The sequence below is a fragment of the Vanessa tameamea genome, chromosome 18 (genome assembly GCF_037043105.1).
Source record: "Vanessa tameamea isolate UH-Manoa-2023 chromosome 18, ilVanTame1 primary haplotype, whole genome shotgun sequence".
Lineage (NCBI taxonomy): Eukaryota > Metazoa > Arthropoda > Insecta > Lepidoptera > Nymphalidae > Vanessa > Vanessa tameamea.
Genome location: NC_087326.1, coordinates 2,070,440 through 2,087,690, shown reverse-complemented (window position 1 = coordinate 2,087,690; position 17,251 = coordinate 2,070,440). Strand labels below are relative to the sequence as shown.

General features: G+C 30.3%; 1 protein-coding gene across 1 annotated transcript; it reads right to left on the bottom strand.

Annotated features, from left to right (window-relative positions):
- Positions 1 to 10,432: 10,432 nt before the first annotated feature.
- On the bottom strand, positions 10,433 to 16,259 carry LOC113401012 (chaoptin-like). Its single transcript, XM_026640719.2, has 3 exons — positions 16,146 to 16,259; positions 14,866 to 14,899; positions 10,433 to 13,830 (listed from the first exon to the last, which is right to left on the bottom strand). The coding sequence occupies exons 2-3, from the start codon at positions 14,888 to 14,890 to the stop codon at positions 10,553 to 10,555; spliced, it is 3,303 nt and encodes a 1,100-aa protein (XP_026496504.2). The 5' UTR covers positions 14,891 to 14,899; positions 16,146 to 16,259; the 3' UTR covers positions 10,433 to 10,552.
- Between the last annotated feature and the right edge of the window lie 992 nt (positions 16,260 to 17,251).

Sequence of the window (17,251 nt, the reverse complement as noted above, 5' to 3'; positions counted from 1 at the left end):
ATCTACTTAGTCAGGCTTACAAAAACACAAAGCCCTACCACTAAGTCGTGGTATAAATTATCATACAAATTGGATGAAATATTATTTTGCAAATTTTATAATAGAAATGTTTATAACTATATATATTTGAAGATAGATTCATATTATGTAACTACGCTCTCGTATTATTCACCAGACTGAGTTGAAACTTTGTAGAGTTATTAAGTAAACATTCATAAATGGCTTCTGGTATATTTAATATATCTTATAAGTGTGTTCAGATTCACATGATAATATAAAACCAAAAAAGTATCTTCATAATAATTAATAGCAATGAAATTATGTACCTTTGTGCTATAAAAGTTACAATTAAAAAAAAAAGATTTACTCCTTACCCGTCGCATTACAATAAATCAGAAGTTAAATATTTATTCTAAAAGTATTGCTATATAAATATTGTTTCATATAATCATTTGTTTAGTACTTTATTGTTTAATAATGATGGTAAACAAAAATAAAAATCTCATAGCGCTACTGGAATCTCGAATCGATTCCAATTTCAAAGAAAACTTATAATCATGCTAATCTAATGTACTTTAAAATTATTCGACTTTCGAAACGAAATACAATTCTTATTTCAAAAGGGCTCTCGTTGTATAAAGGAATCATTTTCTTTGTTATTATGAGCACAAAGGTGAAGTAATCGAAATGCCTTTCATGCAAAACGATTGTTTGATTTCCGAAATTTTGTTCATCTTTGCCGGCCATTATTAAAAGAGATTTACGTGATATTATAAACTGTAAACTTTTCATAATAATTAATAAGAATGAAACGACCGTTGCATAATAAAAACACTAAAAAAAATATTCTTATACTTATGTACCCAAGAAAAAATCTTCGATGTAATTAAAAAAAAATTTTAATTCATGCTAATAATTTATTACAATAAAATAATAATCTACATAATAATTCTGAATTTATTATTATTATTATGACAAATGTAATTTGTTCTTTTTTCACAACTAATATTAATCATTCACAATTTAAATATTATGTAATAAAATAAACGTTATAAAATGAAATAAGGTGTGAAGTTATGTTTTTGGTTTATTTTGAGCGATTTGACACTTAATTGGCGGTTTATCGTGTTACTTCATCAGTTATCCAGCTTTCCTTGTCACTATATGCACGCTAAAAGAAGTATAACTTCAAAAATATTTTTAACTGTAGCATTATAAATAACTGAATTTAAATATGATTGCAATATATTTAATGATATATATCTTTTGTAGGAAATATATTTCAATTTTAAAAATTATATTAATAAATTGTCGCCATCAAACAATACAATATCACAATTATCTCTAACATAGAAAAAAAAACATCATTTATATAGACTAAAAATGCAAAAGAACCTAAAATTGATCCTTGTAGAATGCGTATTTTAGCGTAGACCTAGAAGAATTAAAATTAATTCAATAAACACATGTTAACTTCCTTAACAGCGTAAATTGTTAGCTTATAAAAAAGCGTTTCGTGTTTTATACAATCAAATGCTTTGGACAAATCGTAGAATGCGCCAATAGCGATCGCTGATTTTTCCCATACATCGTACATATGTTTAAGTACTGCAATTTCCGCTTCAATAGTCGAGCGCAAAACCGGATTACTCGGTACAAAAAAAAAGAATTTGTACCGAAATGGACGAGATGTTGATTTTAATTAAAAAAAACTGAATCTGTTTAACCATATATAATACTTTCAAATAATATTTTATTTGCAGATGATAAATTTTAACGTCTTTGAATTAATCTACAAGAAAAAGTTATATTTTTTTTCTAGATCCATTTTTACTAAGTTGATGAATCAAACAACTTAAGCTCTAAGGATATATTCAATATATTGCAATATTCATATGTTTTATACTCGTAAGTACGTAGTCGGCGACATAATCCTTTGTTAAAATTTATAAATGTCTATGTTCTTTAATAGACATACACGCATTTAAGGCACGTGATAGGTAATAATTAAAACCTCTACACCATTTAAACATTTAAATAATAATGAAAACACACTTCGCATAAGATTTATGCCGGTATGAAAAGATTTTGAAGAATAAACAATCATAGTAGACTCATTTTTTACGGGATAGCTTGCGAACTAGCAAGAGGCTCAACTGACGTAAATTGACCAATACCGCTCATATATATGGAAGACAAAACTCGTTTTAGATAAGTCACAATATCTATTACTATATATCAAATATATTTTTTTTTTTACGGCATTGGTTGGCGGACGAGCTTATGGGCCACCTGGTGGTAAGTGGTCACCACCGCCCATAGACAAAGGCGCTGTAAGAAATATTAACCATTCCTTACATCACCTATGCGCCACCAACCTTGGGAACTAAGATGTTATGTCCCTTGTGCCTGTGATTACACTGGCTTACTCACCCTTCTAACCGGAACACAACAATACAGTGTACTGTTATTTAGCGGTAGAATATCTGATGAGTGGGTGGTACCTACCCAGACGGGCTTGCACAAAGCCCTACCACCAAGTAAAACGTAAAAGTATGTAGCAACATAGTATTTATGAGGTATTTTTTTTTTTGTGATATAGACAAGTGAACGGAAAATTCGGCCATTTGTTGGTAAATAGTTAACATCGCTTCTAGTCATTGGCGCTGTAAGAAATATTAACCCTCCCCTACATCGCTAATGTGCCTTTGGACACCGGCTATCTGGTTTAAGCCGGAACACAACAATACAAAGTATTGCTGTTTGCTTAATATCTGATGAGTGGTACCACCCCGAGCTTAAATAAAGCTCTATCTACAAGTATATTATGTGTATACAATAACATATCTTCTCACCTTCTCACTGCTATTCAAAATCAGAGGCGAAAAAAGGAGAGCCTTTTTAAAGGAAAGCTAGAAATTATTTTATCGCTTTTAGTTTCAATAAATAATATTTTCACGTCAACTCTCTGAGTGCTCAAGGCAGAGACAGGCAATAGTTTTATAAAAATCAATTGAAAATAAACTAAACATTAAAAAAAAAAAGCTTGATAAATATTTACATACATATTTGCAACAAAGTAATTACATTGTTGCAAATCGCAGGACATCCGCAATTATATCAATAAACCCAGTTTTATATTTTCATCAAGTTTGTTACAGCTAAGAATAAATATAAAATATGGGTAAAAAATATAATTAAAAAAAAATTTGAATACATTTAATTATGATAAAAGTTTCACTAAGTCGTCAAAAAATATTGACTAATGAAAAACGGACGGAAGATATTCGAATGTACAATTCATTTTACTATCAATATAAAAAATCTACCATTTTCAAACATTGTAATTCAGACTTGAGAAAAACAGAAGAAAAACTAAACCTAAAGTTTTAAATAAAAAAAAAACATGGTAAATATCCCGTTTTAGATACTGTTAGTAATAAAAATAACCATGTTAATTTAAAATCTTATATAAACCTAAAGTTGTCTGATAAAATAGTTTCATTTTACAACTATAATAATTAATGTCAACCTTCTTGTATTGTTGAGATATGTTGATTCTAATAACAGAACTGGTAATATTCTTAGCATTTCTACTGATTCGCTCTAACTAAGATCTAAAGTTATTAATAACATTGTCATTGGTCGCACCCTATTATCAATCCTCAGACAAAAAAAGCCAATTGGAGCGCTCGGAACAACAAAACGACGCAACAGAAACGAATACAAAATCAAAAGTAAATGTAAACTTTTCTTAATAAGTATTACTTACCCACCACGTGTAGCTTTTTTCTACTGAACAGACAAGCAACATAAACTGATAATTTACAAGCCAATGTTCTGTTATACATAAAACATTAACGTCATTGCTGTTTTCGAATAACTCTAATTTTAAATCTTTTCCTAGCATTCCTTGAATGTTTTGGTAGTGCGGTTTACAATTTTATTCTATTTCTATTTCTCAATTTTACATTTGAGAATTCATCCAATGCTTTTATCTTGAAATTTAATTTAAATTGCTTGGAACACATTCCAAATAATTTTTTGTTTATTTTTATTGCACTGCGCAATAGAAGCAGCCGCAGCCGCAGACGACCAAATAATTGTTTGGTTTTGTAAAAATATAGCAGATTAGCTATTTGTCTTTTATAAACAATTGATAGGTTGATACCTGATACCTGTTACCTATCATTGGTCAAAATACATTATTTGAAATTCATAATATTTTAAATGTCAATTAAATTATTTTTCATAAAATTGTTATTTTCAATCCTAACATGGATACTATGTGAATACATGTAAACTAGAACAAGACTCACCTGTGAGTGATTTTTTTTATTTCTTTTAAAGATATGTGTTTTTTGGACATAATTCTATAATTTGATATAAACAGGCAGATATCAGAAGTTTTAAATCTACCATAAATGAAAGGAGTTTTAACGTTTCTGCAAACTCGTTCGAACGAGCTCTCAACACATTAGAGACCGTGCAAGTATAAGTAGTTATTGCTATCGATTTAACGTCCTCCATTATTAGAAGATTCGGTCTTGCCTTCTATAAGTGGTAAAACTATTTGGTATTCTAGCAAATGCTAAGAGTTTGCAAGATAGTGTGGAACAAGCATTATACTTACTAACTATCATTCTCGACTTCATTCGAGTCTAATTAGATTTAATTTACTTTACTATTTTGTTAATAAAAGATACTGGAATCCAATTTAAACCATGCAGGGACCCAATTAAACATTCACAGAAAAATAATCAAAATCGGTTCTTATATGTGTTATTCGGCTACACAAGGTGTAAAATTGTTAGTAGCAGAATTGAGCTATCCGAAGTATTTATAATATTAGCTCTAGGACATAATTACGCGTCAAAATTTAAAGAAACAGGTGTATTAACGGCTGCTTCACGATATACATATTTATGATAATATAATCTTTATACAGAAGAATACACAAAAATATTACATAAAAGCTGTAATACTATTAATACAAGAAATAAGAATAAACTTGTAACCCCTACTTTCCGTTTGCATACGGTACAGAGAACGTTGGGCAATGGTATACGCGTATATAATAAGATACAGGGAAATATAATCAATTTACCATTTATTAAATTTAAAAAGTTTATTAAGACTAAATTAATAAATAAGTCTTATTATTCATTAAAAGAGTACTTTTTAGAAAAAAATGCCTGGATTTAGGCTCGGGTTCCATCACAGGACACTAATTATTGTAAAAAAACATCATTGTAAATCTGTTTATTTGAAAAGAGCAACTATGTGTGTTTCTTGCCGTTTCTTCTCGCTGGAGGCTGCTTTCCGAAACGGTGGTAGTATTTTAATATTGACGATTCAAAAACGCTCCATTGTGAAGTTTACTTGAATGAAAATGATTTGATTTGATTTGGTTAAAGAACTTTTTAAAATAGAGAAACACAAAGTTTTGGCGAATTGGTAGGTTATAAGATGAGTGGGTGGTGGCTAAACAGCCGGACTTGCACAAAGACGTAACGATTGTTTGTGTACTAAAGGTTTCAAATGAAACGATTTTATGCCGTTTGACATGAATTATGTCGCCTGAACGATTTCGGTTATGACAACCAATATAAACTGAGAGAGCAATATAAAATTACACAAAATATATTATATTGCTATGTATCCATATTTCTTCTAACTTACATACTCCGGGCTGTTTCTGGGAATTTTCCTATAAAAAACCAATACCTTTTTATTGGCCCGAATTGGGTCTTGAACCGAGGATCTTCGGTCTTATATCTATCCACTACACCTCCGATATAGTCGACTTTAAAGTATCACATTATAAATAATTTATTATTGCAAACTAAAATTGTATTGTATATACTTAATATTGACGAGCTCCATGATCGAGTAGTGTGTACACCGGTTTTCATGGGTACGCCACTCCGTTACGGTACGTTTTCCCGGGTTCGATTCCCGGCCGAGTCGGTGTAGAAAAAGTTCATTAGTTTTTTATGGTGTCTTGGGTCTTGGTATTTGTGGAACCGTCGTTACTTCTGATTTTCCATAACACAAGTGATTTAGCTACTTACATTGGGATCAGAGTAATGTATGTGATGTTGTCCAATATTTATTTATTTATTATATAGAAACCTGCAAAGTATACTTGGCCGATACTTCTCAGGTCTAAGAAATTTCTTTCCGTAATTGGTATTCAATGATTTCGAATGGATAGAGTAAGGAATGAGTACATAAGTGAATGGATATAGAGGTAGGGGACGACCAAAGAAACGATGGATGGATTGTGTGAAAGACGATATGGCTGGAAAGAGTGTTACTTGTAAGATGACGTTCGACAGAGAAGTATGGAAGAGGAACACATGCTGCGCCGACCCCAAATAAATTCCCAATTTTACTTGGGGTCGGGCAGGAGCATGATGAAGATCAGGAGGATGATGAATTGGTAATTCAAAATAAAATAATGCTTCTGTAATTATACACGAGAAACATCGTGAATAATCGCCTTGAATAATACTTAATCGTACGGGAAACGGAATGTTGCTCTCTCAGTTCGGCCCGCTCTTTGTCGCGACATACTAGTCTTAGTTAAATATAATAACAAAAAAATATATATTTATTTTAGTAACGAAATCTATAGTATAGTATAGTGTAATATTATTTGGTGACCACCAATTTTTTTTTTTTTTTGAATGCAATCAATCAAATTCCGTAAATATTGCAATTTAACATGGCTTTATGTTAATTTTGCAAGCATATATCATTTTGAGGCTCAAAGAAAATAATTAGGCATGTTTTTAAATTATTATTAAGTTATTACTTATCAAAATGTTTGTGTCATTTCATACATAATAACGTATATAAATATATTATTAATCAATTACAGCACACTACAATACAAAACTATTGATATTCTTTGTGTAAGCATTTTCATCGTATCTTCATTGGCTGCACGGTACCGGGTATTCCCCGTTTCTTGCTTAGTAGTATCACGCCGGGACTTCTTTATCAGCAATATGCTCAAATAACACAATTCGTTTGATACGCAACAACAAGTACTCACATATAACATGCACTAGCTAGTCCCCCGACTTACACGACTACGAAAATTATTTTATTTATATACACTAGAATAAAATTAAAAATATACTTCATTCAAATAGGCTCTTACATGCGCTTCTGAATCGTCATTTTGAAACATAAATTTTAATATAAAGCAACTAATTGTTCCGGATGAAGATTGTACAATCTTCGAGAGGACCCGATAAAAAATAGTAGTTACTCTTTATAATCCACCAAATAAAATATACTATATGTTATGTATTATGATGACTTTTATATAAACCAGCACTAATAAATTTTAATGCGTTCATTTCTTTCATAGTTCATCTCGTGCTCGACCTCCCAGGTGTTTTACACCGGCGGTCAGCGGCGGTGCCAACCATCTTAACTGACGCAGGGTGTCAGCTTCGTTGACACCCAGCCTCCAATGGCGGACTCGGGGGAGTTCGTCACATTACGACATGGAGGATGAGGAAGAATGCGCGCACAGGCGCGCGTACCATGTGTTCAGTCGCCTTACGGCGGCTGCAGCTGGTGCTGCCGCGGTTGCGTGCCATTGGCGATCCCGTTGCCTTACCAAAAAGCATAGACTAACAAGCAGATTTAAGTGGATTTAGCATAATTTGTTATATTATATACCGTAGTAGACTCATTTGTTCTTTGTTATATCATTATATAGTATAAAACAAAGTCACTTTCCGCTGTCTGTCCCTGTGTGCTTTGATCTTTAAAATTACACAACGGATTTTGATGCGTTTTTTTTCAATAGATCGATTGATTCAAGAGAAAGGTTTATATGTATAATACAACACACACAATATAATAGAGAAACACTGATAATAATTTTAGAGGCTTCTAAAGTGATCTCGCCAAACACATTTTATTGCGCTTACATTGCATTAATAGATCAAAATAGCGTACTACAGTATAATGTACAACTTAAAAAGGTATCCTTTACTTTTTGCTAAGAAAGTAAAGGAAATTGCTTTAGCAATAATGGCTTATTTTCGAAGCGATTTTAAGCAATACAGCATTAATCCGTATCCAATTAAGTACCTTTAATACATTTTACATTTAATATAGAAAAATATGGCCTACTACTACAAGCAGTTTGAATTGTCTAATGACAAAAAAGCTATGAACGTTGTAAGACATTTATTTATTTATTTATTCTTTATTGCACCCAAACTTAAAACTAAAAATTACAATATTGCTACACAAAGTTGCATGAGGTGCAACAGGCGGCCTTATCGCTCAGCAGCGATCTCTTCCAGGCAACCTTTGGGCAGAGCATCATAATATTTACATATATGGGAAGGGTACAGTAATTTAAGTCATAATAAAATACATACATAATACAAAAATCTTAACACAATACACAGATAACAATAAATATATATAATATAAATATATACTATAATAAATATTTACATAAATAAATACATAAAATATATATAATAAAAAAGGAGATATAACAGAACAAAAAATTAACAACGACAATGACTGCTTAATGCGACAAGTAAAAGTCCTTAACCATACTTTTAAAAACGGCTAACGACTGTGCGCGTCTTATAGCTACAGGTGATGAATTCCAAATTCAAGAAGCTTCAACAGTGAACGACTTAGAATAAAAAGAAGAAGAGTGGGAAGGAATGGAGAGAATTAAATTTTCATTCGAGCGAAGAGCGCGCTTATGAGTCTCCCTGAGGAGAGTGAAACGCTCTTTAAGATAGAAGGGTGTCGCTGAATTAAAAAGAATAGAATAGAGAAGAGATAAAATGTGAGTATTCCTGCGAAGGCGAATAGGGAGCCACTTGAGTTTTTGGCGAAATTCGGAAACATGATCATATTTGCGTAAACCAAATATGAACCGTATACATAGGTTTTGTAATCGCTCAAGTTTATTTAATTGCTCCTCACTTAAGTTAGTATAACAAGTGTCAGCATAGTCAAGAATCGGTAGAAGGAGAGATTGTGCTAGTGTAACTTTAGTTGGAATGGGTAGAAAGTTTTTCAATCTTCTCAGTGAGCCAATGGAAGAGAATATTTTTTTACTAACCTCATTTATTTGAGGTGCCCAAGAAAGGTGCCTATCAAAGATAACACCAAGATTTTTTGCTGTTTCACAGACGCCATCAAAAAGGACAGGTGGTAATTGTTTCCAGTCAATCCGTGAAATAAGTCTCGGGCTACCAATGATAATCACCTTTGTTTTTGTGGGATTAACTCTCAGACCATAAGATTTACTCCGTTGACTTATGTGCATCAAATCTTTGTTTATTAAATCAATGGTGTCCGAGAGCCCGCTAAATTGAATCTGTGAATATATTTGGAGATCATCTGCGTACAAGTGGTAGAGAGAAGAAATGTGATTAGTGATAGAGGAAATTAATATAGAAAATAGTAAAGGAGACAACACGCCACCTTGCGGGACGCCAGCGCTTAGCATACACCACTTAGCTTACAGAGTTTCGATCATTAGTATATACGCGCTGCCGACGCCCTCGCAAGTAACACTGAAACCAGTTTACTTCCGCGGGTTTGAACTCTAACAACTCTAACCATCACGGCAATGTAAAATTATATTAAAATAAGTAAAGATAAACATTAAAACTCAATGACTATTTAACATTTGATAGCCAAAATGATCTTCATTCGGTTTATGGAAAACGACTAAAATAAAAATTATAAAACAAGAGAATGGTGATAACATCACTATGCTAGAATAAAATACTAACGTTATGTCACATACATTACGGGCATTGTGCAAGCCCGCCTGGATAGGTACCACTAACTCATCAGATATTCTACCTCCAAACAGCAATACTTAGTATATTGTTAAATTGTGTGTCTCAGACCACCAGTGACTGTAAGGAAAGATGACCACATAACATCTATACCGTGATTATAGTCAATTATTTTGCTGGCATTTCTAAAATAAATGAGTAAAAAACATAACTTTATACAATCCAAGGTTACGTTATTTAAAGTTGACACATTACTTGGCCAAACATCAATTAGCTCGCCTCGAAGTAAGACTCGTATACGAACCCACAGCTTCTCCGATCCGTGCCGAAGTCGGCCATCGCACTGGTTTTAGTTGGTAGGAATTCCACATAAATCTGTGAAAGGGGCTCGGGTACCTGCCTAAAGATAAAGGTTGAGTCTTATACCGTGACAGCAAAAGGTATGATTCCATCATGCCACTCTCAATACCCTTGTGTGTGCAATTTTGCATGGCACGTATGTTTTATACTTCGTTGTTTATTCGTGTGCCTCTGTTGAACTATAATATAATTGATGCGTAGTATTCAAATACTTATTCAACTAAAATATATATTTTAATGTATTGAAATTAAACAAGATATACACATTATTTATATTTTTATTAATATTAAAAAACATATAATATACAATTTGTTATTATAATACGATTACAACAAATTTCATAAAACAAGACAGTTGTAGTATCCAACATAAATCAATATTATTAAACATTAGATGTATCCATAGCATCAGATATGTTTCTAGTACTGATGGATCTTCTACGAGGAACATAAAATCTGGACTTATAAGCCTTATACAAAACTATACAAACTAAAATCAAAAGAATGAAAGCAACACACGTTTCTACAAAAATCGATGATTTAGGTTCGATATTGGAAGTCATTTTTTCATTTTGAGGTACTGATGGGATTCCCGTTATTACTGACTCAATACGCTTATTTATTAATATTATTCTTTTGTCTACTTCAGCGAGTATTTTTTCTTTATCTAATATCATGGCATTGTCGAAATCTTGTCTTAACTGATTTATATAATTAACGAAATTTTCAGATGTTACATTAAATTCAACTGGTGCAGATATCCTCCTATTAAGTGAATTCATTGCAACAACTACCTTTAATATTCTATCCAGTAATTTATTCGTATTTTCCTGTTTTTCATTTAATTCTAAAGTTCCATTACTCAATTCAGTGATTTTAGTTGCATAATCTATGCTCAAGACTTTTAATAATTGTGTGTCATTATATATATTATCATTTTTTGGTTTTCTTTCTTCACTTCGACCTTTATCAACATTTAAATTTAGAAGAATATCTCTTATTTCAGTTAATACATTAAAATTATTATCTCCATGTGTTTTTTGACTAATGTTTGCATTTTTGTACAATGAGTATTTTTGATTTGGTATACAAGTTATACCAAATAGGTTTTCTTCTTTAATTTTAACGTATCTTAAAGCAGTAATAACCAACGGCTTGACGCTATGTTTTATTAAATTGTATACTTTATCACATGACAGTGGATTATCACCGATGCTTAATTTTTTTATGGTTGTACTGCCGAATTTTTCAATGGAAATATCTGTAATTCTATTATGATCTACAATAAGTTCTTCTAAGTTTGCCACTGCATAAAACCGTTCGGCTTCTAAGTCACTTATAAAATTATAGGATATATCAAGGACTCTTAAACCAATCAAGCCATGGAGTACACCATAGCTTATTACTAATAAATTATTGTGCGAAATATTAAGTGAATTAAGCATGTGATTATCCTTAAATACACCAGGTTCTATAATGTTTAATTGATTGTAACTTATATCAATACTATATATTTCATCCATGCCCGCAAATACACCAGTTTCTAACTGAGTCATATTATTGTAACTTAAATCCAGAAACTGTAATTTTTCAATTTTATTTAAGCCAATATTACTTAAGTTATTAATATAAGAATGTGAAACTTCTAAATTGGTCAATTGAGAAATATCACCGAATTCTTTCAATGTTCTATTTGACATGGAACCTGACAAAATTAATGTTTCTAATAACTTAGCTTCCTTTAAAATACTTGCATTTAATTGTATATTAGAATTAAATGACAAATCTAAATACATTAAATATTTTTGATATTTAAATGTTTCGTCATCTACAGATTTAATAAGATTATGCGATAATAATATTTTATTTAGTAATGGCATACCTTTGAATATATCACCAAACAATGTAATTATATTGTTATTATTAAGTAATAATTGTTTAAGGTTTACTAAGCTTGTCGAATTTAAACTGAATTCATTTATTTCATTGTAAGACAGATCAAGAATTTCAATGTTTCCGGTATTCAAAAACGTGTTATACTGCAATTCCTTTACTTTGCTATGGGATATATTAAGATAACTCAAATGTATCATATCATCAAATGATGCATTCATTATAACATTCAACAATGTATGAGATAAATCAAGCATTGGAACGGAATTTAATCCTTTTAGAGTTTCCGCTTCTAAATTACCGATTATTGGGTTTTTGTTAATTAGTATATTACTAACACGTTCCAATGCTTGAAACGATTGAATATCGATTTTTGATATATTATTTTGTGATAGATCTAAAAATTGTAAGTTTGGTAAACTCTCGAAATAATCTTTTTTGATTTGTATAATATGATTATCATGTAATAACATCGATTGAAGGTTGAACAAGTCAGTTTTGTCAAAATCTATCTGAGTAATCAGGTTGAATGATAAATCTAACTTTAGTAAGCTTTTAAGGGTTTTAAAAGATTTATTTGACAACGATCTTATGATATTATTGTTTAATAATAATTCTTTTAGACTATCGAGACCTAAAAATGCTAAATCTTCGATGGACGTAATGCTTTGATAACTGATATCTAATCTAGTATTAAATTTCAAACCTACAAATGTACCCTTTTTTAGAGACCCTTGTATATTATTTTTTTGAATAGCAAAAAATGATATAGATTCTGCTTGGAAAAGATATGTTGGTATCTCAGTTAGTTCATTCGCAGACAGATTAATGCTGTTTAAAAAAATATTCGTATAAAAAATACTTTTTCCTATAACTGTCAAAAGATTACCACTCAAGTCGATTTGTTTTAGAGAACTTAAATTATTAAAAACATTTTTTTCTATATTTACAATATAATTGTCGCTTAAGTTTAATATTTCAAGTTCATTTAAATATTTAAAATCTCGAACCAGAACATTTTCAAGTTTATTATTATTAAGATATAGTTCTACGAGTTTATTAAAACGGAATAATGACGAATTTATGTCAACAATTCCATTATTAGACAGTTTCAAAATTTTTAAATGATTTATGCCGTCAAATGTCAATTGAGTTATATTGGTAATAAAATTGTAAGACAAATCTAAAAGCTCTAAGTCATAAAATTTATGGAATGTGGTATCAGGCAAATATGATAGTTCGTTATGAGATAACCAGATCTTTTTTAATCCACTATAAATATAATAATCATTTTGATTATCGTCTATTATTTTTATCTCATTATAAGAAAGATCTATTTCTTTTAGAGAAACTAGATCATATTTATTGTATAATTTGGCAGTAATTATTTCGTTGTGTGACACATTTAACAATTCTAGATTTGGCAAACTATAAATAGTTGGAACTGTTTCATAATTGTTAAATGTAATATCCAAAACGGAAAGTAAATGAGTTTGAAAATGATCTAGCTCTTCTAGGATATTGTATTTTTTTTCATATATTTTATAATATAGCCAAATAGGCACATAATGATTATTTCTAAAATAAATTGAGTCATAACATTCATGAGAAACACTACGTCCTATCTTCATTTGATGAAATTCCACGTAGTCAACACAATACATCTTAGTAACACATATGTTCTCATCTGAATGACATCCACGCTGATCATCAAGAAATTCGCAATGAGAATAATTAATTACTATTTGATATACTGTCAAGATTATACCTGAAAAAAATATGTATAAACTGTTATAAGTATATAATATACTGCTGTTACTATGTTTTTGATTATATATTAAATATTTCTTTACTGATATTATTTACTAAAATGTTGTTTTAATTCATCACTCCTATTCGGTAATATAATAACTTAATATCTTCCAAATGAGTATGGCAGACAGTACAGTCATCGGTAATATAATAACTTAATATCTTCCAAATGAGTATGGCAGACAGTACAGTCATCGGTAATATAATAACTTAATATCTTCCAATTGAGTATGGCAGACAGTATAGTCATTACATGTATATTATGTTATATATTATTAGATTATAATCTATCTCGCGATAATATAAACCGTTGAGAGATTGAAAACAGTAACATACTGCTTACAATAACCCAATATTATTCGGTACATTATAATCTATCGGAATGAACTTCAGTTATATTACAAAAAACTTAAACCTGACCTACCCGAAAGATTGAAATCAAATTGCTTTATTGTAAGTTAAATCGCCGTTTAGAATATCTTTAAGCTATACGATTACGAAAGATAGATTATATCAAACGATATATACAATATCACGGTGACATAACATTTCAAAATGATTGAGACGCAAGAGGACTGATTTTTAAATATTGTGTAGGTTTAGAAAATCTTAAGTTTAAATTATCGAGCTAGATTCCGTTTGAGCTTTCTCCGTCATCTTGAATATGAGGTGAATTTTGTTTATTTTGCCATCGTTTTGCCAATGACGTCATATGATTTTAACCAAGTAACCAAAGTAAAAAATAACTGATTAAAATTACAACTACACAATATTTAATAAATCAGCCTAAATGGTTCATATCTTTGATATAATGAATGTCAAAATGAAATATCTTTAGCAACAAAGTCAAGTCATGACTAAAAAAAATGATGAATGAATGAATATATTAATTTAATACAATGTGCTTGTTTGAGTGAATTATATTTTAAAGAGATCGAACGTATGCGCATCGTTTGTTCTATATGTTTTAGATATTATTAAGAGTACTCACATATTAAATTTTTCATGGTCATCATCAAATCTATCTGAAAAAAAAAATATATTTACACGTTATTATTAATATTAAATTTATCGATTATATTTGTTTAGACGAAGTTTTTTAAGCGCGGTGCAACAAAATTGTGCTCAGGCATTGTATTTTTAATATGAATTGAACGCATTAAAACGAGGCCAAAAACCTATAGACCAGTCAGGAGATGACGTTGATAATGATTATGATGATGATGACGTCTTCCAGGTAGCTTCGGATATTGCAGCGAATCTCTAGGGAGAACATGCCCTTAAATAATCTGGTACGACTGGAAAGAGTTCAAGCTCAAAACGGATTTACGTGCTATCTGAGGCATGAGAAACACACCCTCTGCGTGGTGTACACACAGCCAACCTCGAGACTACGGACTAGTTGCTGCTAATGACTACTTTGCTACTGAGACACTACTACCTGACCACCTACTGAGGTACCCGCTATTATAATTATATTCAATTTAAAAAATATTTTGAATAAAATAATAATATAAATCATATCATTAGCAACCTGTAAATTTCCCACTGGGCTAAGGCCTCCTCTCCCTTTGAGGAGAAGGTTTGGAGCATATTTCACCACGGTGCTCCAATGCGGGTTAATTTAATAATAATAAATCATATCATCAATAAAAAAATCTAATTTGTCGATAACTAGCAAAAAAAAGTCATTCGACATTTTTTAGTTAAAGTAGGTAGTCACTTTGGCACTGTAAGAACTACTACCAATCCCTTACATCACCAATATGCTACCGACCATAGAAATGTACATAACATTCTGGCTGTAGTTACACTGGCTCACTAACTCTTCAATCCGGAACACAACATTACTAAGTATTGCTGTTGTTGCTGGCGCTACAATAAATGATGGGTGGGTGATACCTACTCAGAGTGGCTATATATTTTTTCAATAAAGAAAAACACCTTCTTGAATGAAATATACGTACTTATATGTTACGGGCTGAATAGCCCAGAGAGAGGGGCATAACTTACATGACCAAGTCTACTAATTAACTGTCAATTTCAAGGTTCGTTCGAAGTTAAATCGGAATATAATCGGTAACCAACCGTTAACGCTACAAATTTAGTATTGTCGTTGCCATATCTAACACAAACTTTACATTCAAATGGAGTTATTGATTCACGACAAGAGTAGTCTTGACAAAACAATTATGATCAACGCTGCCTTATTTAATGAAACTGTAAACTCGATTTGACAATTAAAAATAATTTAAAAAAAAATTGTCTTACCTTTTATACTTTAAACACAAGTTATATTATATTTTGGGTAATATGTAATATGACCTTTAATGATAATATTTGTATTTTCGTTGAAACGACATATTAGTAACGCAGCGTTCTGTGCAATGTAATATACATTGGTAACGATATTTTATTTATAACAATGATCAAAGGAAAGTTAACCCGTGACTTCGTCTGTTTCATTGACGTAATAAATTTAAGCATCTCAACATGTTCATTAATATGAAAATATTATTTATGGTTGTTACTTTACAGTAAACAATAAGTAACATTGATAAATCACTTTAAGTTTTTAAATATAAATTATTATTATTATTCAAATAATATAATAACATTTACTATGTATACAAATATTTGTTATAACAAAGGCTTTTTCGTCTATGCTTTTTTTGTATTACATATATAAATACAAATATATATATATATATATATATATATATATATATATATATATATATATATACATATATATATATATATATATATATATATATATATATATATATATATATATATATATATGTATATTTCATGGCACTATATATGATTAAAATTGTATTGAACAAATACACGTTTACTTCTTTGATATAAAGTGGAAGTTGACATTACATATTATGCTAAAAAAATATTATAAATTAAAAACAATTGTATTTCAATGTACAAACAAATATTATTCAAATAATTTTATTTTCGTAAGCTTTTGATAACAGTTTCATTGTAGATTCATAACAGAAGGAGGGTTCTTCGCTAATGTAGAAAAACCTTTAATATCGCGATATTTGTTAGCTTTTATTCAATTTGTATTTTTAGTCAAATTTTTAATTTAATTATTTAGAAAATAGACGGATGGTCAAATGAGTATAAGTTAATTTAAGCTGGTTTAAATAAGGTAAAATAAATTAAAAGTTGTTCCGGAATCATTTTAATGCTCTAAGGACCTATTGATATACTCGTAAAAGAAAATTGATACATCTCGCAAGTTTTGAAGATACTTTATAGATCTTAGGTCTGTGAAAATGTGGTCTGAAAAGAATGTTAATGAAATTGAGCCCTGTGCAATTCCCTGTGTTTTGCATTGGATCTTACTAGAAGCC